Here is a 24,835-nt window from a genome sequence, read left to right on the forward strand (position 1 = left end):
GGGGGGCGGAAAAAGGGAGAAAATGAATTGTTGGAGGTGGTGGTGATGGTTCGGCACATCTGAGCCGCCCAGGAAAGAGCAGCAATGAAATAGGTTTTATTTTTCAAATCAAAAAGCCTCCCAAGGCCTCGCTGACTGCTCTCCGAAGGGACACAGTGCCCCCAGGCAGGAGGACGGGGTGATGGACGGCTCCACACCCAACCACCCCCAACGCTCCTTTTCCACTCAGGAATTCCCAGTGGACTCTGGCTTCGTAAAACAACATTTTAAAAGACCCCAAAACCCCATCACAAAGCAAAAAGAGAAGAGCAGGGACAGCACGAACTCCCCCAGGCACCGCACACCCCGGTACAGCACTTGGGCAAGTGCCACCTGGATTTTTCCCCTCCTTCCTGGTGGTTGTCAATGCAGGATGCCTTATTAATTGATAATCAAAGTTAATTAGTTTCCTATGTGTTTCATTTCCTCCCACCATAGCGCATTTCATCGAAAGCAGCTTATCGAGCGGGGACATACTGTTGCTGCGGGACTTCTCGCTGAAAGGCCCGTGGGGGGTCTCAGTAGCTTTCCTCTTGTACGTCTTTGTGACCCGGTCCACATCTGGCTGTTTCCGTGTCATCTCCTCCATGAAGGACTGTCAAAATACAGAAGGGACAAGAAAACCTTTGCAGTTCCAAGATGTTTTCAGTCTCCTGTTGCTCCAGGTCCTCGCTGGGACATGCCATTATCCTCCCAGAGAGGAGATGGGAGCGTGAAGCCCCAGTCATGGGGGCTTGTGGTCCAAGCTACTGGCTTGGATCAGCAAACACTGGGGTTCATCCCCTGGGCTGGCTTTGCTCCCAGGTGACAGCTTTGGTTGGGTCACACGCTGTTTTAATAGGGACTTCCAAAAGTCAATGCTTCCTCCATGGAGGAGCAGGAAAAAAACACCCCTCTGCCCCTCTCCCAAGCGCCCACCATGTTGGGCACTGGGCTCACCTGGTGTTCAGAGATGAGGGCTTTGACCTGGTCAATGTTTTGGGGCATGGGCTCCTGGTCCCGCTGGATGAGGGTTGTCTCAGCCCACTGGATCCAAGCCAGGAGCTCTTCCAGAAGCTCCGCATTTGCCACCAGCTCAGAAAGTGCAGACTCCAGTCTCTGTTGGTGCTGCTTCGTCCATGTAAGAACCTGTTGGAAACGCAGAGACCACCGTCAGCCCGGGGTGGGAAATCCAGGGGCAGGAACCAACACCATGGGCAATGATAGCCATCCTTGGGAGTGGTGTCCACCACCGCCTCTCACCACCAGCCTGGAACAAAGCCCCGTGGACTCACCTCCTCGAACCTGGCTCGGATGATGGTGATCCAGTGTTTGATGGTGGTGATGCAGTCAGGATGGCAGGCGGCCAGGATGACCTCCCCCATGCCCACTGCCGCATTCACATCCACTCTCTTCTCCTCCACTTTCTTCATGAACTCCTGAAAGGCCCAAATGAATTATTATATAAATGAAGCATAGCAGCCTTTCAGTCCCTAAAGGTGCTACAGGAGAGATGGGGAGTGACTCTTGATCAGGGAGGGGAGCTATAGGACGAGGGGGAACAGTTTTAAACTGAAAGATGGGAGATTGAGATGAGATCTCAGGAAGAACTTCTTTGCTGTGAGGGTGGTGAGAGCCTGGCCCAGGTTGCTCAGAGAAGCTGTGGCTGCCCCATCCCTGAGGGGTTCAAGGCCAGGTTGGATGGGGCTTTGAGCAACCTGGTCTGGTGGGAGGTGTCCCTGCCCAGGGCAATGGGTGGCACCACTCCATGGTTCTATGATTTCGCGATATTCTCCCCCATAAATGTTGCTGGGGATGCATTTTAGAAGTCCAGGGTACCTTGTGCGCGTCAATGAGGGACTGCAAGGCCTCGGCATCGTCGGGAAGCGCTGCCCGAAAGCGCAGGGACTGCTCTGCCTCCGAGAGCCACTCCAGCAGCAGCTGCACCGCCGTCCTGAACTCCTCCGCCTGCCGCGACAAAAGCACAGGCGTTAGCCCTCCTCCTCCCAAAACTGACCTTTCCAGTCACCTTCCAGAGCTGGAGAGACAAAAGGCTGAAAGGGACTTTAAAAACAAATAAAAAAAAAGGGGAAAAGCCCCCTGTCTGTTGGGCTGGGTTTGTGCACCACCAGCAGATGGGTCCTGCAGCATCTGGGCACCTCCCTCCCCTTGGCATCAGCCGTGCTGAAGAACTAAATGTTTTTAAAACCCACACAATGACCTGTATTCTGAGCAATTCAGCAGCTGGGTAGTTTATTCTGTAAATTATCTCCTTGACATAAAAACTAGGTAAGAGCCTTTGACTTTTTTGCTTTTTAGCCTCAGTCTAGGTCTTTCTCTTGCACTGGACATTATCAAACACCAGCCTGCACAGTCTCAGATCACCACTCTGTTCCTGCCATGGACATCGGTGAGATCTTTTCGTCCTCCCTTTTCAAACCAGCCTTTATCGGCTCTTTATTGGGAAAAAGAGTAAATAAATAACTGATACCAGCCCACTGCTTTGCAGTTCTCACTGGTAACTGCGGTGGGGCTGGGGTGTCCCGCTCAGCCAGGAGATCAGTTACTGGGCAAAACCTCTTCTCAGAGGTTCCTGTTGACCTCCTGGCACAAATCTGCAGCCCAGGCAAAGCTCTCCAGACCATTTCCACCCGTAGCCTTCTGCTCACCTGCTTCAAGGCCTGTTCCAGGCGGGTTTGCTTGGACACAGACAGCTTGCACACCGTGTCCCACCGGTTGCTCAGCTCCTGCAGCTGCACTTTCACCCAGGTTGTGTCGTCCCGGCTGTTCTCGATGAGCTCCCGGCCGGAGCGCTTGAGCACCTGGACCGTCCCCGTGCGCTTTCCCAGCTCCTTCTGGAAGACCTGGATGGAGAAAAGGCAGAAGCTGAGCGGGGCTGGTCAGTCCCAGTGGGTTGTTTCACGTGGGGGGAAAAAAACAGGAGGGTACATCTGATATAGCTTGGAACATTAATTTTGCTGGAGAGAACTGCCAAGACCAAGGTTTATAGACCATGAATTCAGCCACCTTTTCTACACTAAACCCTCTGATAGTATCTTGGAAGCACAGAGCTCCAGCTCCTGTAACCTTCCCAGTAATGTAAAAGTTTCTTCCCACTTTGTTCACCCTGGTTTTGCTCTCCTTGTCCACCACAGCAAAGCGAAGCAGCTCTGCAGCAAGGCACCAACTCTGGCTCGTCTGTTCTTTGGCTCTTGGGGAAGACAAGCCCCACTTGTGTCCCAGAGAAGAGCTGGAAAAGGCACTCTCACCTTGTGAGCATCCATCAGGTTCATGACCAGATCCAGGTCACCATGGACAGGCTGGTCTTCAGCTAACTGGGGTTCCACTTTGTAGAGCCAGTCCACCAAGGCCTGCAGCGCATCCATGAACTGGCCAGAGAACAAGAGGGCTTCTTCCAGCTTGTGCTGCCTGAAAAACAAACATCCCTGTGAACTTCCATGAACAAACTCACCTTTTTGTCATGTCCCAGTGAACTCCTCCAACCACCACAAGAAATTGCCTCATGCTGTAGGTCCAGCCTCCCCCCAGCCTCCCCTCCTCTGCTCTCTACTTTGAGTCCTCAGCCAACGAGTGCGGTTGATCCAACGTTGGGGCTGGACCTACCTTTCCACGGATTTGCCGCACACGGTGTCCCACTTATCCCGGACTTCTCCCAGTAAATTGTCCAGTTTTTGAGTGTCATCTGGAAGCAAGGCTTTTTCTTTGAGGGCTCTGCCCGTCCTGATGGTGGTGTCGTAGACGGGCTGCTTCCCTCCAAGTGTCTTCTGGAACTCCTGGGAACCGGAGAGGAAACAAAACTGCTTCAGAAAGCCTGGCCTTGGTTCTCTGAAGGTACATGGCGCTTGTGAAGATCCCCAGATGAGTGTTTTCCATGGCAGTGGTGGGCATGGACATGCCTTTCCCCTGTCCTGATGGCAGAGGAGATGTTTCCCTGCTCCCCCTCCCGACAAAGCACCCTTCCACCCAGCGTCCAGCACCAGTCTCACTTTGGCAAAGCTCTACCTTGTGTTTGGAGAGCTGGAGCTTGATTTTGTCAGGATCATTGGAAATCTCCAGCTCCGAGTCCAGGTGATTCTCTGCATCCTCCAGCCAATCAATCAGTTTCTTCCAAGCTTCATGGAACTGCAAAGAAACAGGAGCAACTTTGAAGCTTAACACTGGTGGTGTCCCCAGTCCCTTTCCAGTCTTGGGACCTCCTGCCCTCCAAGGTTGGCCATACCTTGGGGTCTGTTGCACCCTTCCCAAGTTTCTCACCTGCTTGGCTCGCTTCCTGGCATCATCAAGAGCCCGTCCTCGTTCCACTGAGCGCTGGACCACCTTCTCCCAGCGGGACTGGACGCTTACCAGCAGGTTCTTGATCAACACCACATCCTGCTTTTGACTGAGAAACTTCAGCTGGTTCCCAGTTTGATCCAGCTCGATGATCCGATCCCGATGAGCATTCACCTCATTGGCGAACACCTGTGAACATCAAAAGATGTCCTCTTATCTGTTAGGGAGCTGGACGTGCCTGTGAGCAGCCCATGGGTGCAGGGGAGATGAGGTGCCACCCCTTGCTCCCCGCAACCCCTGGGGAGCTGTTGGGTGCTCGGGGGGCTGGTACCTTGTGCTCGTCGATCTGGGCCAGCACGGCGTTGAGGATAAGGCTGGCCGGGGGAGCGACGTTCAGGCTCTGCTCAGCCAGCATGAGCCAGTTGATGAAGTCCTGCAGGGAGTTCTGGAAGTCCGTGGCCAGGGCCAGCGCTTCCTCCAGCTTCGCCTGCCGCAGCAGGGAGGGAGAGAAAAATAAAAACACAACACAGAGGGTGAGAGCTCACGATCTGCCTTTTCGCAGACAGAGGCAGCCTTTGTGTCCCTGCCGAAATGTTCCTCCAAGAGGAACCTCATCACTCGGGTCCGGGAACGCGACTTGTTTACCAAGGGGAAGGGGTTTCAGTGAAAAGCCAATGCTTTCTTTCAAAACAAGAATCACAGCTGAAAGGGGAGACCTTCATGGGCACACAAGCAGCTGCGTCACCCTCAGCTTCCCCAGAAAGGGGTGGCCGCGGGGAGAGCGACTCGGGAAACAAGGTGGATGATATTTCGCTGGTAGCAGCTGCAGCACCGCAAATTTATTCTGGGCCAGGGCCACCCCGTCCCTTGTTTCATCTCATCCCCAGCCAAAAGCCGAAGACGGAGTCAGCTCGGAGAAGGATCTGGCCTGCTGTCTCACAGAGGACCAACAAAGCCTGCCTTTCAGAGCCGCAGGAGGTTTCTTCCCACCTCTCCTCTAAATTAACCCAAAAACACAATTCTGCTCTCATTTTCTGTGTGATTTAACCAACCCTGACGACTATCCAGAGAAAAAATAAAATTGCAGTTTGATGTTCAGACAGCACCATCTCAAAGACAAGCTCAACCTGTGCAACCAAGAGAAGGGTTGTCTATAAAACCCACCCTCCCAGCCCTCCTCTCTCCATCCCTCCCGGGGAAAGCAAAGCGGTGAAGCAGGGAGAAAGCGCTGCCAGACCCGCTCACGGGTCAAGGGTGGACAGCATCTCTCCATCAACGCTACCTTTCTCTCCTCCATCTTGGTGCTGACCAGACACCACTTCTGCTCCAGCAGCGCGACGCTCTGCTCCGTCTTGGAGCCAGAGCCGGAGTCATCGCGGTTCAGCAGCATCAGTCGCCCCTTGGCCAGCAGCTGGCTGTAGAGCTCCTCCTTGGCTTTCAGCTGGCTGTAGAGCTCCTGCGAGGGAGGCATCACCGAAGAGTCAGACAAAAGAAGAGCTCGGAGAGGGGCCACGACTTGCCGCGACTCAGGGTGATGAGAAAATTAGGTTCAGGCAGCAAAGTGACAGCAGTGCGTCACTTTGAGCAGAGAGAGGTGGTTAAAGCATCATGATGCTCGTCCCAGGCATCAAGTGCAGAATTATCAGTAAGAAGAGAGCAGAGAAGAGCTCTTCTTCCCGTCAGACAAAGAAGGGAGAAGTTTTGATGCTGATATTTGACAGACAGGAGATGGATGAAATAAAAGCACTAAAAATCTCTCCTAAGAAATTACCATGTGGGCATTGAGCTGTTCCCGGGCAGTTTCTGGCAGCCCTCCTGTGGGTTTCGATGCCGACAATTGGCTCTCCATCCTCGTTAGCCACAGGAGGAAGTCTTCAATCTCACCATGGAAACCCTGTGCCTGTTCGGGAACATATAACCGGCCAGGGATCAGATGACATCAGCCACCATTGATCACAGGCCAGGATTAACGCTGTGTTTGCTTCAAACCAGATAAAGAGGCAGAGCTGGATGCACCAGGGTGTTAAGGAGGGTTATACATGATATATCCTTAACCAGGCGGGTGTGCCTGGCCCCTGTTGTGTTTCTGGGTGGACACCAAACCACTCCAGGACTAAGCTATGTGAAAAACTTGCGTTTAAAAAAACCCCAGTGTCTCGCTAACTCTTTCCCCCTTCGTTTCCCCCCAAAACAAAGGGAAAAGTGGATCCTCAGCAGGAATCCACCACACATGGGGGTACCCCTAATGCGTTTCCCCGACCTGCTGGAGCGTGGACTGCAGTTGCTGCTCCCTCTCCTCCGTCTTCTGCAGCACGGACTCCCAGCAGGAGTTCAGGTTCTCCAGGCGGTTTCGCAGGCTGCTGGCATCGTCCCCTGCGCTCGACTCCAGCAGCTCGTTGCCTGCTTTGTTCACCGTCTCCACGGTTGCTTGGTGGGCCAGGACATCGTTCTTCAGCACCTACAGGAGATGTGTTGGGCAAACATTGGACACCTCTCAAACTCCCCATTAATTCCTGCCCGCTCTCATGGACTTGAATCAACTCAAAAGCCTTCATGAGAAATAAAATCCCGCAATGGGAACAGGCTAAAAATGGACCTGGAGTGGGAGGACTCACATGGTGCTTCGCGAGTTCAACCTCGATGACTTTTGGGTCTCCGTTGATGGGTTTTTGCGCATCAAGCAGCTCCTCAGTGTGGGTCAGCCACGCCATCAGCTCTGCCAACGCGTGCTGGAACTGGCCGAGCGCCAGGAGAGCAGCTTCTAACTTATGCTGGGCAAGTACAGGGATGGAATAGGAAAGTTTTAAGTCAGGAAGCAGGTGGAGCATCCCAGCCAGTTTCAACCCTGCGCTTGCAAGAGCCAGATCTCCTATCTACCTGTCTGTGTGCAATTTTCTCGCCCAAATTCTCCCAGAGATGTTTCAGCTCTGTCAGTGGTTCCTTTATGATGTCTCTGTCTGTCTCATCTGTGGCTTTTTTTAGCATCAGTTCACCTTGGTGATTAAGCTTTTCCATCTCAATCTGCTGCTGGTAAACCTCCATTTTAAACTCCTGCCAAAATAAGCAGGACAAAAACCAGAACAAAATGAATCACTGGAGTGAGATGCAAAGCCAGCAGGGGAGGACCGGTCCCACTGCCACCCACTTACCTTCATCTCGTTCATTTGCTCCTTCACCGTGTTGAGGTCGGTGCCAACGGGAGACATGTTGCAGAGCTTGATGACGGCGTTATCCAACCAGTCAAACATGGCCTGGAAGGGGCACAGACACCGTGAGCAAAGGGAATGGCAAAGCGTCCTCCCCCGGCACGATCGGAGAAATGGGGTTGGTGCCTCCATCACCCCACAACCATGAAACTCGGCTTTCGGGGCAGAGATGCCCTCTTGGCCAGCACAGGCTTCCGCGAGCTCTTTCCTCCCCTCTCCCAATTCTGAGATAAGGACCCGAGAGCAGCCAGGCTTGTCCTGCTGCTTCATGCAGAAATGGAGAGAGATTTGGGAAGACAAATGCAGCCAGGTGACTGCTCTTCCTTGGAGCTGGTTGTTGAGCTCAGGCTCTAAGAGAGGCTGCAAACACTCTCCCAGAAGATGTTTTCTGCTCTGCACTAATGCAAATCCCAGCACAAGTCCAGGGATAGGACTCATAGCGGTGTTCCCGAGGTCTACCCACCCCACGCTAACAGCCCTGCCTCTTACTTGAAGCGTGTCTTGGTACTGCACAGCCGACTGCATGGCTTCTTCAAGCTTTTCAAGCCTCTCCTTCCATGTTTTGTTTAGATTTTCCCATGCGTTGTTCATCTGCGGGACACAAGATTGCCCACAAAATTCATTAGGCTCTTTGGCCGGAGCTCCCACTTGCTCCTACCTGATCTTATCTGAGGGAGAGGCAGCCGGTTCTCCTACCTCATCAATGCTCTTTTTCACTTCTGGTTTCTCAGTTTCACCACAGGCAAAAATTAAATCCGTTCCGAGGAGTCGGATGAACTCCAGCTCCTCGTGCAAGCCGTCTGTCTCCTCTTTAATAGTCTGCATATGACACAGCGACAAAAGGAAAATGGTTATTATTAAATGCTCTTCCAAAATTGCCCCATGAACAGGAGGGCTACAGGGCGGAGAGTCCTTCCTGCCCTGGTGTCCTCACCCTGGCCAACAGAGCCTGGGATGAGGAGACAAGGCGAGCAGATGGCTGTCACAGAATCATGTGGGGTTGGAAGGGACCTCTGGAGATCATCTAGTCCAACCCCCTGCCAAAGCAGGGCCACCCAGAGCAAGTCCCACAGGAACTTGGCTTTAGCAGGGGAGTGGGACTAGATGATCTCTATGGTCTCTTCCAACTCTAAAAATTCAGTGAAACTCAGTGAAACTTGTCCAGGTGGGTTTGAATGTCTCCAGAGAAGGAGACCCACCACCTCCCTGGGCAGCCTCTGCCAGGGCTCTGCCACCCTCACAGGAGAGAAGTTCCTCCTCATGTTTAGGCGAAACTTCTTAACATTCAAGTCTGTGCCCGTTTCCTCTTGTCCTGTCCCTGGGCACCACTGAGAAAAGACTGGCCCCATCCTCCTGACACCCACCCTTTAAGTATTTATGGGCATTGATCAGATTCCCCTTCAGCCTTCTCTTCTCCAGACTGAACAGACCCAAGTCCCTCAGCCTGTCCTCATAAGGGACATGGCTCCAGGCCCCTCAGCATCTCTGTAGCCTCTGCTGTCCCCTCTCCAGCAGTTCCCTGTCCTTCTGGAACTGGGGAGCCCACAACTGGACCCAGTGCTCCAGATGGGGCCATCCTGCTCCCCAGCGTTGCCACCACCAACCTGCCCTGCTCCCACCTCTGGCAACGCTGCTGGGGACAGGGAGGGACTAAAATAAGAACATCTGTATTTAGCTTGACGTGTGCCTGAGCTGCCTGGCTGAAAATGCTGTTTACAAGAGATGTTCTGTTTATGGGAGTGTTTTGTCAACAGAGGGATTAGTTTTTGAGACTCAAAAGTTGCAAAACGAAGTAAAAATGGTTATAAAAAGGAAATAATGAGGACAAACTTAGCAAAGCATAAAGAAACCTCCCTGCTCTCTAAGGGTCAAGTCTAGTCATAACCACCTGAAGTGGATTTCACCGCTTATTCGAAACAACCAAACAGCAACACACAAATCCAAGCCCATCCAGTTTTACACTTATCTCCGGTCTAACCAAAATCTAAATATACGCTTCCTACGCTAGACAGGGCTGAGATGCCTTCGGCTCAGACTGGGAGCAGAACCGCGCACGCTTCCACATCACTCAAAAAAGCTCTGACCACACGCTTGATAAGCTTCCCAAAACAGTGGCAGATAAAGTGATTTCAGCATAATTTCCTCGTCTGGAACAGGGGGTGATGGCGGTGGGGAGGCATACGTGAAATACACTTCTGTTTTCTGGTGTTTTTTTTTCCTTGCAGTTCCAAATTGCAATGGAAATAACATTACATAATCTGTCTGACTGCCTACAAAGCTGTTTTACAGCCACTTCGGCTGGGCTCATATCTAAGATGTGTCCCAATTTAGCTGAAAAGCAGGTGCTGACAGGTTCTATACAGGGGTAGGGTCCCCTGGTCCTCACCTCCGCCGCTTCCACCTGCTGCTTGATGATGGAGGGGTCAATGCCTGGGCTCTCCAGGTCATGAACGATTTCCTGCGTGTCTTTGATGGTAGTCAGGAGGGCTGCCATGTCGTACCAGAACTTCTCTGCAAGCTCCAGCACATCAAGGAACTTCAATTCACGTTCCTCCGACCGAGCTTTGATGTCTTCCCAGAAGAAGACCATCTGATCCAACTTATCCTGGATTACTGAGGAAGGGAATAAAACCATTCAGTGAAGAAGGAAACCTTTTTACAACTCAAAGGCATTTTGCAAACACTTCCCACTTAGAAACAGCCAACAAAATATTCAAATAGGAATGAAAGATGACCAGGACTATCAGAGCATTAACTCAGAGATGCTGAGGGACATGAGAAACTCCAGCTTGCAGAAATAAAGCCTTTATTTATGTGCAGGCAAGCTGAGGGCAAATTTGCCCACATATTCTCCTCCAACAAACCTCTGTTTGGGCCACCTCTAGCGTGAAGTCTCCGCTCACTCAGCCCATGAACCAGCTTTTGAGCTGCCAAGAAAGGTGCCAATTAGTGCCAATAGTGGTGACAGGTCTTTTTGTGCTGGGGATGTTCCCTTCCATCCATTAGATGTTGAATCAACACCAACAAATAATTTCACAGGGGCCACCAACGGTTGCCACAAGAGACCAGCTCAGGGTGATGGCTCAGCTGGGCTGAGCTGAAACCTCTGCCTGAGCAATCACAAATACTTCTTTCTCCTCTGGCTGATACCACCCTGGCTGCTCCAGATGGAAGCAGGCACCAGATATCTGCATGCAGAGGACTCATCCTTCCTCCTAAGGCCAGAAGACCCTCCACAATACACCCCTGGGACATCAGAGCCTCCCCCCACCATGGTGATAAAGTCATGGCTCGGGCAGGAGAAGCTGGGAAGTTCTACCAGCCCAGGAAGCACCTCCTGTTAAATCCACCCAGAGATACCTTTTGCTGCCAGGTCCTTGTCCGCTCCCTGTGATCGCCCAATCAGCTCTTCCCCGCGGCGTTTCAGAGCATCGAAGGACGGCTGCAGCTTCTCCAACTCCACTGTGGCGTTTTTGTTCTCGCTGATGCACTCCCGGATCTTATCCACCTCGGCGGGGATGAGGGGTGGCAAGCGCAGGCGGGAGGAGAGGGTCTCCAGCGTCTCCAGCATGGGCTCAATCTTATCATGGAACTGGAGAAGAGCAAGACCATTAAGGGGCAGGGGGAGGCGAGATGAGATCAAGCAACGCAGCATCGCAGGGAGGACAAACATGGCCCTGCGACAGCAATTAAAACCTGCAGCCTCCTGTTCACGCCTCCTCCGCTCTCCTTGGCTGCCAGCAGCCCCCAGCCTGCACCAGTTCAAACCACAGGCCAGCCCCATGGAGTCGGCACGGGCAACTGGGAACCAAACGTGGCAGTGATTTGTCACCGGGTTCAACCCAACAAAATTCACATATTGTTTTTTTTTTTTCTTTTGAGGGCCGTCCTGGCTTCTCTCGGGCCATAAAAAACCCCCATCCCGGTTGTTTGAGTATCCGTGGGAAGATGCCGGTTGGGAAAGTGCCCATGTTTGGTGCTGGTGGGAAATCTCCGCTGGGTGCAAGGCCAGCAAGGAAAACCACCCTGGCAGCGCGAGCGGGAGATGGTGGGAGGCCACATGCACACGGGGAGGAGCAAGGTGCCACGGAGCAGGGGCTTCCACAAAAGCAGAACCAGAAAGCCAGGAGTGAGAGGGGACAGGGGGCGTCTAGCAGGGTTTATTACTATTATTTTGGAATAGAAAAGTCAACTTTGGCCTTAAAGGTCCCAAACCATCTCTGCTGGCGAGAAGGACAGCTCTGCAGTCTGGCTGCCAGCTCAGGTCCCTCTCTGAGGGCCACCAAGGCTGGTGTTGACTGAGTCCCAGGCTCCAACAGCAGAGAAGGAGAAGGGCTCTGGCTCCAAAGTTGATCCCAGGCACAATGGCTCGGCCAACAAGCAGGAGCAAACCAGCAAGTCTAGTGTAAAACTCCTCAGAAAGCAAAACCTCTGCTTTGCAGGAAGCATTCCCAGCAGAAGCTTGGCCAGGGCTGAGACCAGGCAACAAAGCAACAAAAGCCACCTAAGAAACGGCATTTCAGGCCCCCTGAGTTAATTTTGAAGCGTGTCCTGCTGAGCTGTGCATGGACCACAAATTAAAAAAGTCCGGGTGTAAAACAGAATCAGCCCAAAGGAAGAGCGTAAATGAAGATGTGTGGTGGTGGGGCTTACCTCCGTAATCTGCAATGGTGGGACGCAGTCAACACAAGAATGAAATGGGACCATGTGGGGAGGACGGGCACAGGCAGCAACACACACAGATAACACATTCCACAATGGGAGTGAGAGATGAGACGGAAAGGGGGGTGTGGGGAGGGGGGAAAAACTCGGAGTTAATACAAGTGCAAACCAAGAGAAGTGACTACACAATACAGGAATAAAAAAAATAAAAAATAAACATCCAGACATGACAAAAAAACAACTCTGCTACGGTAACACGGAGTGAAATGAAACAGAACTAGGGGTCATAAACCCTCAGCAGCAGAAACTCTGCACCCCCTTTCTGGACATTAGCACCTACAGCCTCTGCCTTTCCCTTCGTATCTCTGCTCCTGCAGTCACCGACCTTCTCTGGAGATGCCCAGGCCCTGGAAACGACCATTAACCCTCCCATACAAGGGATCCCGTGGACATTCGCTGCAGACACAGCTTATCAGAAAGGAAACTTATCTCTCCAGGCTCTTTCAAGAGGCTCTCCGGGGCCCTTCCAACCTTGGGCGGATGCCACAACAGCCCCTTTGAATGAGCATCATTATTGAGGCTGTAAAAATTTATTACCCTATTTACTATGGCAAGATTCAAACGCTTTCACCCCTCCTTCTGCAGCCAGTGCTGAGCGGCAGGAAACTACCCTGGAGGTGCCTGACCACGCTGTGCCTTCTAAGGGGTTTAACAATCGTAAAACTGGGAATAAAACCACATTTCCAAGCATGTGGCTTCCCCGGGGAGGGGGGACTGCGAGAAGAAGACTCTTTGCGCCCCAGCATACCTGGGTGGACTGCGAGACGGCCTCATCAAGGGCCAGTGCCCGCTGGCAAACCTCCTCCTTGATCCTGGCGTACATGGCCTCGGCCGTTGAGTATTTTTTCTCTACCATCTCCCCTTCCTTGGGGTTGAGATCCTTGAGCTGTGGCCCAATTTTCAGCAGCTTGTCAATATGAGGCTTGTGTTCAGCGATGGACTCTCTCAGTTGCTAGGGAATGGGAGGGGGGGAGTGGAAAAAAATAAAGATATTTGTTTAGAAATCTATTGAAAGCCGCTGCCTATTTATTTCATGCAGAGCAGCAATCGTATCTGGGAGGGAACTTGCACCGATGATTTCTTCATCCAGCATCTGCCAAGCACATGGCACTCGGCTTTTCCTAACATGGCCAGGGCTGGGGATGCGCCGGCACATGGCCCAGCACGGCTCCGTCCCTGGCACGGCCGGCTCCTTGCCCTCCCCACAGCCCCATAGGGGACACCACCGAGAAAACTCGCTTTGCAGATCTCTACCCTAAAAGCACAAAGCCATTTTTTCCCTTCCCCGGTCGGGCAGGAGATGCGAAGGCAGCCAGGGCTCCCTTGAGTGCAATCTGCATTTTAGTAAGAAGGGCTCCGATGCAACCAGTGATTTCCACATGGCGCGCTCACGGCACACTTGTATTGCATTGGGAGGATCCCCAAAAAGAAGAGAATGGGGAAAAAATACATTAAAAAAATCAGAAAAAATAATAAAAAACCAGAAAAAAGCTACTTTTCCCCCTGTAAGCACTGCACCTCTGTTTAAGGTAGAGGAAGCAATGGTGCAGGAGATGCAAACACTGCCTCCTCTTACCCTCATGTCCTCCTGCTGCTGCTTGAGCTGCTCGTGATCGATGGCCGGCGGGGGCAGCTGGGAGATGAGGGCTTGGGTCTCCTCAATCCAGGGGTTCAGCTCCTCGTAGGTCTCCCAAAACTGGTTGACCAGGACCTGGGCGCGCTCCAAGCGAGCGTAGCGCTCTGAGTTGAGCTGGCTGACGGCTTCGTACTGCTGCACCAGGGACTCAGTTTTCTCCTAAAAAAAAAAAAAAAGAAAAAAAAAAAGAAGAGGAAGGGAGGGAGAGGTTATAGCCAGGGATGCGAAAAGGGCCCAGGAAAAGCGCCAGCCGCACGCTGTGAGCTGGAAGAGCAGGAGGACCCTTTGGTGGCCCTTCCACGCGCGCAAGCTGTAATTCCAATTAAAGCAGCCGCAGAAATCTCCGCCATCCCCCTCCCCACCCCGTCCCCAAACACTGCCATAAAAATATGCAATAAAGAAAAGTAATAAATGTAAAGAGATTTCTGCTAATGCTGGTGGGAATTGCTAAAGAGGGAGTAATTTTAAACTACTTCTGGCCCTGCATTCGCCCCTTTCCCCTCCCTGTCTCCCCCAGTGCAGCAAATAGCTGGGGGGGGGGGCTCACCTGGAGAACAGCTTTTTGTTCCTCTCCGCACGTCCCAAAGATCTCGTTGCGCTGGCTGAACAGTTCATCCATGGAGTCTTTGTGCCGAATAATGTCAATGGAAAAAGCCTGCAGAAAGGCAACGTCCAAAGAAAGGAAAGAAATCAGAGCTGAGCCCAACCTTCTCCCCCGACCCCAGCCCATCGGCGGGACCCTCCTGCCCAAGCCAGCAGAGCTCAGCGCCGCAGAGACCACACAAAACTCAGCACAAGTGTCCTGTGGCACACAGAAAATCTGGCTGGAAATGCAGATTACCACGTGTTTTTCTCATGACTCATCTACATCAACCTCTCACTCTTTTAAAATGCCTGAAAGCAGCTCTTTAAATGAGGTATCAGTCAACTTCCACACCCAGGGTCCTCACCGGAGGAAAAGCTCCACCATCCCTTCATTAGTGATCATGTTAACCCCCTTATCAATAACTTTCCCATTCCCAAGGTCCACGCAATTAACAGCGGGAAGCTAAGCCAAGCTCAATTTAACTTAATGCTTGATGTTTCAGTCCCCTTCCCTTATAACAACATCTTATTTTTCTTTTTTTTTTTTTTTTTTTTTTTTTTTTAATCAAAAAAACCTTCAACAAAAAAAAAAAAAAAAAAAAAAAAAAAAGTTCTAGGAAAAATATTTTTTTTTTTTTTTTTTTTTTTTTTTTTTTTTTTTAATCCAATAAGCCTGTACACAGCTCTGATTGCCTAGGACTGGTAAGAGAAGAAAAGGGACGTTTATTTAAAGTGCACGTTCTTTCAGGCATGAGCTCATCTCAAAGATATATAAAAAAAAAACCACCCCAGCGACTCTTTGTTCCACGTCTGGCTGCCAGGAGGGAAATGAGGAGTCCCCCCACTGCAAGGAACAATGAGCAAAAAGCAAATGTAAAAAGCACCCTCATTAATCAATATATACATTTCTCTAAACCCTTCCCACTGCCTGTGCCTGCCAGATCCAGGCAGGGCTTGCTCTGGTGGCCAGAGGAAAAGCCTTGGGAAGGAGCAACTCTGGAAGGGAGTCCAGGCTGGAGCACCCATCCAGCCCTCAACGGCCATGCAAAGGTTTCAGAAAAATGGACAGAGGCCTTTTCCTTTAGAAACCAAACACTTAATTCCTCTTAAATCCTCTTTCTCCCACGATTTTGTCCTTCCACTTACCAAGGACAAGCGCTGCGTCTCTCCTGCTGCTCTGGGCTCAGCGCCACAAACCCCAAGGGAAAGTTGCCTCTCCCAAAAAGACCCAACCCATCACCCAAACCGTGGTCTCCCCCATTGCTGCCCGCCCTGTCCCCCCGGTAGTGACTGCGCACGGACCTTCTGGACCTGCAGCTGAGCTGTCGTCTGGTCCTGCTCCAGGCGGATGGGACCGAGGGCCATCAGCTTCCGCTTGGTCTCGGCCACCCAGGCCAGCTCAGCATCGGCCGCCTGCTCGTACTGGTACAGGGGAGAGGACAGGCAGTCAGCCATGGCAGCCAGGATGGAGCAAGTTGGGCAAGTTAGGGATGGTGGGAGACACTGGGGGGGACCCAGCAGGACAAACACCTCGCCTGGGTGTGCAGAGGCAGGGAGGGAAGGCTGGGTGGGGGGCAACCCCCAGGATCAGCACAGGCTGGGGGTGAAGGGATGGAGAGCAGCCCTGCCAAGAAGGACTTGGGGTGCATGGGGGGGTGAAAAGCTGGCCATAAGCTGGCAACGTATGCTGGCAGCCCAGAAAGCCCCCCGGCACCCTGGGCTACATCCCCAGCAGCGTGGCCAGCAGGGCCGGGGGGGGAATTCTGCCCCTCTGCTCTGCTCTGGGGAGACCCCCCCCCCAGTGCTGCCTCCAGCTCTGGAGCCACCAACAGCAGAAGGACATGGAGCTGTTGGAGCACGGCCAGAGGAGGCCACAGAGGTGCTGGGAGGGCTGGAGCCCCTCTGCTGGGAGGGGGGGCTGAGAGAGTTGGGGGGGTTCAGCCTGGAGAAGAGAAGGCTCCGGGGAGACCTTAGAGCCCCTTCCAGTCGCTAAAGGGGCTCCAGAAAAGCTGGGGGGGACTCTTGATCAGGGAGGGAAGCCATAGGATGAGGGGTGATGGCTTCCAACTAAAATAGGGAAGATTTAGACTAGATACATGGAAGAAAGTTTTTATGTTGAGGGTGGTGAGACCCTGGCCCAGGTTGCCCAGAGAGGTGGTGGATGCCCCATCCCTGGAGGGGTTCCAGGCCAGCTTGGATGGGGCTCTGAGCAACCAGGTCTAGTTGAAGATGTCCCGGCTCATGGCAGGCGGCTGGACTAGATGGCCTTTAAAGGTGCCTTCCAACCCAAGCCATTCTGTGATTCTAAGAAGGGGATATTGGGTTGGACACAGGTTTCTGACTCCACACTCCCCTCCAAGAGGGGCAGCAGCTGCCATCCCACAGGTCCTACAGCTGGTTTTGGGGCACGGAGCATCACTGCACCCCAGACACTCCGCACAGCAGGGCACGGCCACCCTTCTTGACCCCCTCCTTGCTCACGGGGAAAGGGACACCTATTTTACACAATCATTTTGCTTGCATGTTCAGCTTCATGGAGCCAGCACTCAAAGCCAGGAGGGCAGTTATTCACAGCATTCCAAGCCTTCCAGTCCATGCAGAAAAGACCTTTTTTGAGAGGACTGTTCACCTGGAACAAATCCTCCTGCTATCACACCAGGGGATGATGTTTTTCCAGCCTGAAAGTCACCTGTCATCGTTTTTACACCATCTACATCCCCCTGGCAAGCAAAAGCCCACAGGCGGGATAACCTGGCAATGCCCTGGAGTTATCCCATCCAAACCACATGCAACAGGATGGGTGAGAAACCAGCCCTGCTGCCACATGCTGCTGGTGGAGACCATTTGTTTCTTGGCTTTCATAGAATTATAGAATGGTTTAGATTGGAAATGACCTTAAAGATCATCTTGTTCCAACCCCCCTGCCATTCCCAATGGGATTTGTCCCTCCTGCTGGGCTGTGCTTGCTATCCCTCCCACCACCATTGTGCTCTCCCACTAGCATCCCTCCCACTCTCCCAAGAAAACCCATCAGCCTCCAAAGGGGTTATTAAATTACCTGTTGAGACCTCTGAATGGCAGCATCGATTTCCTCCACCCTCTGCTTGATGGTGTCACTGACCAGCTTGTAGCGCTCGTTGGTGTCCGACACGAGTTTATCCAGCCCTTCGCGGGCTCTCCAGGGAACCAGCTCCAAGAGAGCTCGGCTCACCTCGTTCACCGTATCCAGGACCAGCCTGTGCTCCATCACCTCCTTTTTCAGCTCCTGTGGAAGGCAACCACGGACATGTATCCTCCTCAGCGCTCTGTGGGTGATATCCCTCTCTCCAGCTCCTCCCCAGCCTCTCAGAACTTGTGTCCCTGTCCCTCCCACCCTCGTATCCCCCTCCCCCTGGTGATGCTCTGCCAGCCACCCCACCTTTTGCCTCTGCTGGAACTGAGGTATCTGCTCGCCGGCAGGGGACTGTCCCCCACTGGAAGCCAGCTCCTTCTCCACTTTGCTCATCCAGCCGGTGAGCTCCTCGTGCGTGGACTGGAACTTGGTGGCCAGCTGGCGAGCCTGCTCCAGCGTGCGCAGCGCCTTGGAGCTGGCAGCCGTGATGTCCGAGTAGCGCGTCTTGATTCCGTCCAGCTTCTCCTGGATCAGCAGCACCTCCTCCCCTGTGGGACAGGGATGATGCTGGGCTGAGGTGGGGGGGGTTGCACGAAGGTTTAAGCAGCCACCTACCCTATTCTCCCCCATTTTGGTAGAATCATAGAATGGTTAGAGTTGGAAGGGACCTTAAAGATCATCCAGTTCCAAACCCCCTGCCCTGGGCAGGGACACCTCCACTAGAGCAGGTTGCTCAAAGCCCCATCCAGCCTGGCCTTAAATACTTCCAGAGATGGAGCTGATTGCAGTCCTGCTTTTCTTTATGTCAGCATACATATCAACTATATATAAATATATACTTATATCAGCTTAGCAGCCTATTTTTACAGGCAGGAAGCTACTCTCAGAGCATTTTCTACCAGCCGGCATAATGTCCACCTCCTCCCTGGAGCAGGATGGAAACGTGTTGCGAAGCCCGGCTTTGCCACAAGCCCCCAGAGCCACCACGACTCAGCTCTCAACAAATGTGTGTCACAGCTCTGACAACAGAACAAGCAAAAAAAAAGGTCCAGTTCACCCTTTACTGCTATTTCCGAGAGGCCAAGAAACTGCGAGCCAAATTCTTTGTAATCGCTTTTCCTGCTACACGGCTCCCACAAGGCCCGAGGGCTGTACATCTGCTCCGAGCAGACCACATCTGAAGGAAACACATCGCCCCGACCTCTCTTCCCACTCATAAACATAAACTCACACCCACGTGGCAACAGCAACAACTGCTCGGTATGGGAAAGCGATATTAGGGGTATTTTTAACCTCTTCCCATGTGATTTAGCAGCTGGATGCAATGAGAAAGCCCTCCCTCGGGCTGCTGGGCACCGAGTGTCACCATGTCAGCGGTGGGAATCACCCGCTCGTGAAGCTGCGAGGTTGGGACCTGGAATCAACCAAGTCCAACCAAGTCCTAAGCTGGAGCGTTTGTGGCTCAGCAGCCAGGTCTGGAATAGGCTGCCCAGGGAGGTGGTCAAGTCACCATCCCTGAATATGTTTAAGAGTCGTTTAGATGCAGTGCTGGGGGATATGGTGTAGGGGAGAACTTTGTAGAGTAGGGTTGATGGTCAGACTCAGTGATCCCAAGGGTCTTTTCCAACCTGAACGATTCTATGATTCTATGCAACACAGCTATTTTAGGGGTATCCGATAGGAAATTAGACCTGAGGGAGAACATCCTCCCCCAAAAAACGTATTGCTGCAGAGCATGGACTTCCCAGGGAAGACCATGGGGAGGATGGGGGGCTTCCCAGACCCCCCACATGAACCAGAGCACACCCAGATCTTGGTGTTACCTGTGGTTTGCTTGAGAAGAGCTTGCCCGTTTCTAATGGCTTGGTCCACATTCTTCTTCCTGTTCACAATTTCCTCGTTCAAAGCCTGGAGAGAAAGGCAAATGGGGGTTATTTTTCCGCAGGCAGGTCCCTGCCAGCCAGAGATGCTAAAGGAGAGGACAAACTGCTCCTCCTGAGCATGGGACAACGGATCTGACGTTAATCCATCATCCTTCTACAGGACTTATTGGGACTTCTGGGACCCAAAAGCTCAAATCTTAGAGCAGACCCATCCCAACCCGTTGGATAAGTGTTACCAAAGACTTTGCCCTTGTATTAGACATAACCTCACTCTTGAAAAGAGCTTGCAGGGCCCCAGGGAGAGGAAGCAGACGGCTTCCTCGGTGGCCAGCCTGGCTCGGAAAACCCACTGGGCTTCTCAAGCTCTCATTCTTGGAAACAGCATCCAGCTTTCTAAAGGCACAGGGTGGCCAAGCTTGCTCAGACATTGTTCAAATGAATCATTTGAAGTTTCCCCCCCTACCCCGCCCTGGGAAACCCATTTTTGGGGCCGCAATTATTGTTTTCGACACATGAAATCTCTTTAGTGCTTCTCCAAGCCCAGAAGAGAACCAGCAGCAGAACAAGTTTGGCAAAATTAAAGTCAGACCAGGAAAGCAAAACAAAACCAGATAAATGCAATAAAATAAAACAACATAAACATGGAAGAAAACGGAAAATACCAGCTGGTCGGCATGCTGCTTCTGCAGGACGTCCCGTTTGTAATCCTTTACGGATACCGAGCCGAGCTTGTCCTCGACCTCAGCCAGCCAGTTGAGCACCTCCACCTCCTCCTCCCCAAAGAGCCTGGCGTTTGAGAGCGCCTGGTCCAGCAGAGCTGCCTTCCGGCAGCAGCGCTCTCGGACCTCGCCGTAGCGGCCCTGCAGAGACTCTAACTTCTCTGCCAGCACCCTCCGCTCGGCAGCACAGCTCAGGGAGGAGAGGGACTGCCCGACACCGGCCGCCCGAGACACGTGGGCTGCGTGGCTCTCTATCTCTTCCTCTAGGGCCTGAATGCCGGGAGGATAAAACGGACAACAGAAAGGAAAATGAGTGAAAAAAACAAAACAAAACAAACAATGGATGGAAAAAAAAAACACAAAACAACAACAACATAAAAGGAAAAACAGAAACAATGAATGCAACTGAAGGAACGGAGGAGACACAAAAACCCACCCGTGAATGGGCAACTGCATCAAAATAAAAGTAACACAAGAACAGGAATGTTGTTTTTTTTCTTTTCTATCCACAGCCAGACGCATTACCAGGGAGATGCAAAAACATCAGTTCAATATTTGCCAACCCAACCCAACAATATTACCCTAACCCAACACTGGTGGGTTAGGGTTTGTAGTCTTTCCTGTCCATAAAGCAGTCTGGATGACTCCTCCAACACTTCTTCGTGCCCAACACCCCCTCACCCCCCACATCGTGGCTGAAACCCCCACGTGAGTGGGACTCACTACTGACCAGCTCCACCAACAGCTCCTGCTCGGGTCCTACCTTGTGCCGGCTGATCTGCTGCTGGATTTTGGCAGTCTGGGTACCAATGGGCTCCGAGTTGGCCAGCTTCTTCTCTGTCACTGACAGCCAGTCCGACACGGGCTCTGTGGTCTCGTGGAACTGTTTGGCCAGGACCAGGATGTCCTCCAGCTGCTTCTGCCTACAGTAAGGAATAAAGCACTGAGGAGATGCTCCCCATTGGAGCCAGGCATGGAAAGCAACTTTGAGTATTAGGAAGAGGAAACCAAAGCAAGATGAGACACCATGACAGGCAAGTTGCAAAGGCAAACACACAAATCAACGTGGAGAAACTGCAAAGTAAGCTTTTTTCTTCAGCTGTGCCTTTAGGGTCCAGTTTATCTCCCAGGGAAGGAGAAAGACTCCCCATTTGTGCTGCTTTTCTTCCATTCCCATCACTATCTCGGAGATCCTCGACCATACTCTGCTTGTGCCTGGTCTCTTGTTGTTTGAAAGCTGCTAAGCTTCTGTTCAAAGACATCCCAGCACTGGTACAAGTCCTAGATGGACAGTCCATCTAGTTGGCAGTGATTTAAAACACTGGGAAGGTCAAATCTGGCCCTCAGAAGTGACTTTATAACCTCAAATATTAGCTCATGTACCAACAAGCGACTCATAAACGAGATTCAGGCAGCAGAAAGGTGTCAACAGGATGTTGCTGCTAAAGCTAAATGTTAACGCTTAAAGGAATAAAAATAACATCCATCCCCTGTGGGGAATTTACTTAATCTGAGCTCTTCCCTGCCATTGTAAACCACCCCTATCAGCCTCAGCTCCCAAACAGGCTTTGATTTCTCATGTTTTCCAGCTGTTTCCAGGATGTAGCTGCACTGAAATCTCTGCCAGCTCCCCACGTGTTGCAACCCGGGGCTCTGAGCCACCGTGAATGGCAGGACTAGTTGGCCCCAGGATTTTTGGCCAGCGGGACACCCTGTCTCACCTGCCGGCTGCCCTGCCCAGCAGCCCTGCCCAGCGCTGCTCCAGGCTCTCCAGCTGCCCGACAATCTTCTCCCGATCCGCTGGCTCAGCCGACTGGGCAATCCTGCCGCCCTCCGCTTGGATCATCTCAACGGTGGCTTTGCGATCGTCCAGGAGTCGCTGGAGCAGCTGTAGTGCACCAGCAGCGAAAGAAAGGAGAAAGGTTAGCAGATTGGATCAGCAGAACTTCTTCTAGATCTCATAAAGGGACTCTTGATCTGGGAGTGGAGTGATAGGATTAGGGGAAATGGTTTTAAACTGAAAGAGGGGAGATTGAGATGAGATCTCAGGAAGAACTTCTTTACTTTGAGGGTGGTGAGAGCCTGCCCAGGTTGCCCAGAGAAGCTGTGGCTGCCCCATCCCTGGAGGAGTTCAAAGCCAGGTTGGAGGAAGCTTGGAGCAACCTGGTCTGGTGGGAGGTGTTCCTGCTCAGGGCAGGGGGTGGCACTGGATGGTCTTTGATGTCCCTTCCAACCCAAACCATTCTATGATTCTATGAAATCTCTAATTGTGGCTGAAAACCATCATAAGGATAGGGCTGAGACCAAAGCCAGCCCAGTGGGACAGCCTCTGCCATCAAAACCAGTTCAAAAATAAATTATCAATAATATAATAATATGCTTTAACTTTTGGGCAGCCCTGAAGTGGTCAGGCAGTTGGACTAGATGACCACTGTAGGTCCATTCCAACTGAAATATTCTGTTCTATTCTAAAAGAGATTCAAAGCACTTCTGCGCCAGAGAAGTTTTCAGAGCTTTCCCCATCACCCCCCCTTCAAACTTATCCTTCAGACTTATCAAGGTCAAGTTTTTTAACTTTCACTTTAAATAAATTTCCTCTTCAAAGTCTCAATACGTCAGCCCAAGCCTCGGTAAGAATTCATTTCTAAGATGTTTTACCGTGACCGCGCTTGAACTTTCATCCGCCCGCTCGCCAGGGCAGGTGCTGGCCTGGGCTGTTATCTCTGCAAACACCGACACGCCTCGGGTCGCCTCTCACCCTTTGTATGTTCAGTTTTGTCCAAATACCCCAAAACCGGTACCTGCAACGCCAGCTCGCTCCTGACGCTGCAGAATTACCAGTGCAAACAAAACTTGAGGCTGGAAAAACACGGCTGACCAGCACAACCAGCAGCGAACTTCAAGAGATCGTGGGACAATAAAGTAACGCTGGCAATTGAGACGATGGAGATAGGCAGCTCATTTGCCCACACTCGCTGTTTAGTACATTAAGATGTGGAGAACCAGTAGAAGAGCCACCAAGAAGGACCCAGGCTTGTGTATGTCCCAGCTACACCTTATCCATTACAGCTGGACCCCCAAAATATTGTCTGGTTGTCCAGAGTTCCCCCATCCCATCAAGCCAACCCTCACCCTGGTGCTTGCTCACCTTCTGCTCCTGGATCTGGGCTTTCACCACCTTGTACTCTGCAGAAGGAGGTTTCTGGTTGGAGATAAGATCCTCCGTGTCTGCCAGCCAGCTCAGCAACGGCTCCAGGGCGTCCTGAAACTTCCCACAGTGCAAGAGGGCCTCCTGCAGCTGAGCAACTCTTTGGGCCACCTGCACCCCAAACACAACCCCATCGCATGGTCAGGCTGGTGATGCATCGAAGCTGGAGCCTCAGCTCCCCGTTGGAGACCAAATTCTTCTACCAGACCCCAATGGGGCCAAGAGAAACCAGTTACAGCCCCTCCCCACGCTCTCACCTTCTTGTTGAGGGTGTTCCAGCGGGTGTTGATTTCTTCCATGTCATGTTCCAGCCCTTGGACGTCACAGTTTTTCCCGGCGCTTTGGATGAGTCCTTGACCAACTCCATTGACTTGCTGTAGTTTTACCTGGAGAGGATCCACTTGCTCCTTCTGGAACAGCTGGGGATGGGAAGGGTGGGAGAGTATAACCCGTGAGTTGCTCTTACAGCCCCTCCATCACTCAGTAGATACAACAGGCTCTCTTCTCTAGACAAGACTCAGTAGCTCCTTGCAGTGATTTTATTATTAGAGTTGTGCAAGTTTGTCTAAACTCCTCCCTCGCCTTGACCCAGTAACACGTCACAGGGGTTCGCTGGTGTGGAGCACAGCTCGGGATCTATCTGCATCCACCTCTGCCTTGAAAACAGGTAAAATCCCCTTTTTCCAAACACTGGAGGGAAGTGAAGAGAGCAAATAGGGGAAGAAATGAGAACATGGGCTCTGGGCGGCCTCCAGCTTGGGAAATAATGCTCCTGGGGAAAAACCCAAAGCAATTCTCACAGTGATGCTATTGAGAACGGAGACCTGACATCACACGAGCGTTGTTAACCACAAAATTACAGACACCGAGAAGCTAGCTGTATTTCGAAAGACAAAGGCAATAGGCAATTAATGTGCTAGTCATTTACCGCACCGCATATTTGGCATGGTCCTGCCTGGGAATCCTGTGGGGAAAAGCTTTTTAAACCAAAAAAACATTTGATAGGCAAGGGGGGAGGAGGGCGAATGAAGCTCCCCATTGTAAAGAGAGGCAGCAGGGAAAATCCTGTTTCCGCGAAGGAGATAAGTGCTCTTTATCAGAGCCTGGATCTGCTGTAACCACCCGCGCACCGTCCCTTGCGTCGCTGCCGGGGCGGCCGCACAGCCCGGTCCCGAGGGACAAGGTTGCTGTTTCCCCATTGCCAGTAGCACAAAATAGCCCCCAAAAAAGGGAGCAGAGTCCTTCCTCGCTTACCCTGGTCCCTTGGACCACGAGCCCATGCAGAGCACAGGTCACTCCGCACCCAGCACCGGGCAGGATCGGAGCCCACGGCCCTGTTGCAACATTTTCTCTTTGGAAAGTGGAGGGGGTGGCAGGCAGCTGCCCGCTTCCTCAAGCCTCCTCCTCCTCCTCACGTGCCTGAGGATATACAGACATCGCCGGCACTGAAAAA

The 24,835-nt window shown here is 52.2% G+C and overlaps 1 protein-coding gene across 1 annotated transcript in view; it reads right to left on the bottom strand.

Annotated features, from left to right (window-relative positions):
* MACF1 (microtubule-actin crosslinking factor 1) overlaps positions 1-24,835 on the bottom strand; it is a 151,878-nt gene that overhangs the window by 12,871 nt on the left and 114,172 nt on the right. Inside the window, exons 58-89 of the mRNA XM_014946473.1 lie at positions 23,640-23,801; positions 23,323-23,493; positions 21,896-22,062; positions 20,938-21,097; positions 20,118-20,444; positions 19,396-19,480; positions 17,879-18,120; positions 17,519-17,725; positions 15,763-15,882; positions 14,423-14,530; positions 13,816-14,034; positions 12,988-13,191; positions 10,878-11,109; positions 9,904-10,130; positions 8,214-8,336; positions 8,007-8,108; positions 7,461-7,562; positions 7,189-7,362; positions 6,927-7,082; positions 6,572-6,769; positions 6,083-6,211; positions 5,594-5,767; positions 4,643-4,798; positions 4,294-4,500; positions 4,042-4,161; positions 3,643-3,812; positions 3,288-3,447; positions 2,688-2,882; positions 1,858-1,986; positions 1,314-1,457; positions 979-1,167; positions 495-634 (exon numbers count right to left, since the gene is read on the bottom strand). Coding sequence (XP_014801959.1) covers positions 495-634; positions 979-1,167; positions 1,314-1,457; positions 1,858-1,986; positions 2,688-2,882; positions 3,288-3,447; positions 3,643-3,812; positions 4,042-4,161; positions 4,294-4,500; positions 4,643-4,798; positions 5,594-5,767; positions 6,083-6,211; positions 6,572-6,769; positions 6,927-7,082; positions 7,189-7,362; positions 7,461-7,562; positions 8,007-8,108; positions 8,214-8,336; positions 9,904-10,130; positions 10,878-11,109; positions 12,988-13,191; positions 13,816-14,034; positions 14,423-14,530; positions 15,763-15,882; positions 17,519-17,725; positions 17,879-18,120; positions 19,396-19,480; positions 20,118-20,444; positions 20,938-21,097; positions 21,896-22,062; positions 23,323-23,493; positions 23,640-23,801 — 5,399 coding nt within the window. The remainder of the gene's footprint in view (positions 1-494; positions 635-978; positions 1,168-1,313; positions 1,458-1,857; positions 1,987-2,687; positions 2,883-3,287; positions 3,448-3,642; positions 3,813-4,041; positions 4,162-4,293; positions 4,501-4,642; positions 4,799-5,593; positions 5,768-6,082; positions 6,212-6,571; positions 6,770-6,926; positions 7,083-7,188; positions 7,363-7,460; positions 7,563-8,006; positions 8,109-8,213; positions 8,337-9,903; positions 10,131-10,877; positions 11,110-12,987; positions 13,192-13,815; positions 14,035-14,422; positions 14,531-15,762; positions 15,883-17,518; positions 17,726-17,878; positions 18,121-19,395; positions 19,481-20,117; positions 20,445-20,937; positions 21,098-21,895; positions 22,063-23,322; positions 23,494-23,639; positions 23,802-24,835) is intronic.

The sequence above is a fragment of the Calidris pugnax genome, unplaced genomic scaffold (genome assembly GCF_001431845.1).
Source record: "Calidris pugnax isolate Ruff unplaced genomic scaffold, ASM143184v1 scaffold113, whole genome shotgun sequence".
Lineage (NCBI taxonomy): Eukaryota > Metazoa > Chordata > Aves > Charadriiformes > Scolopacidae > Calidris > Calidris pugnax.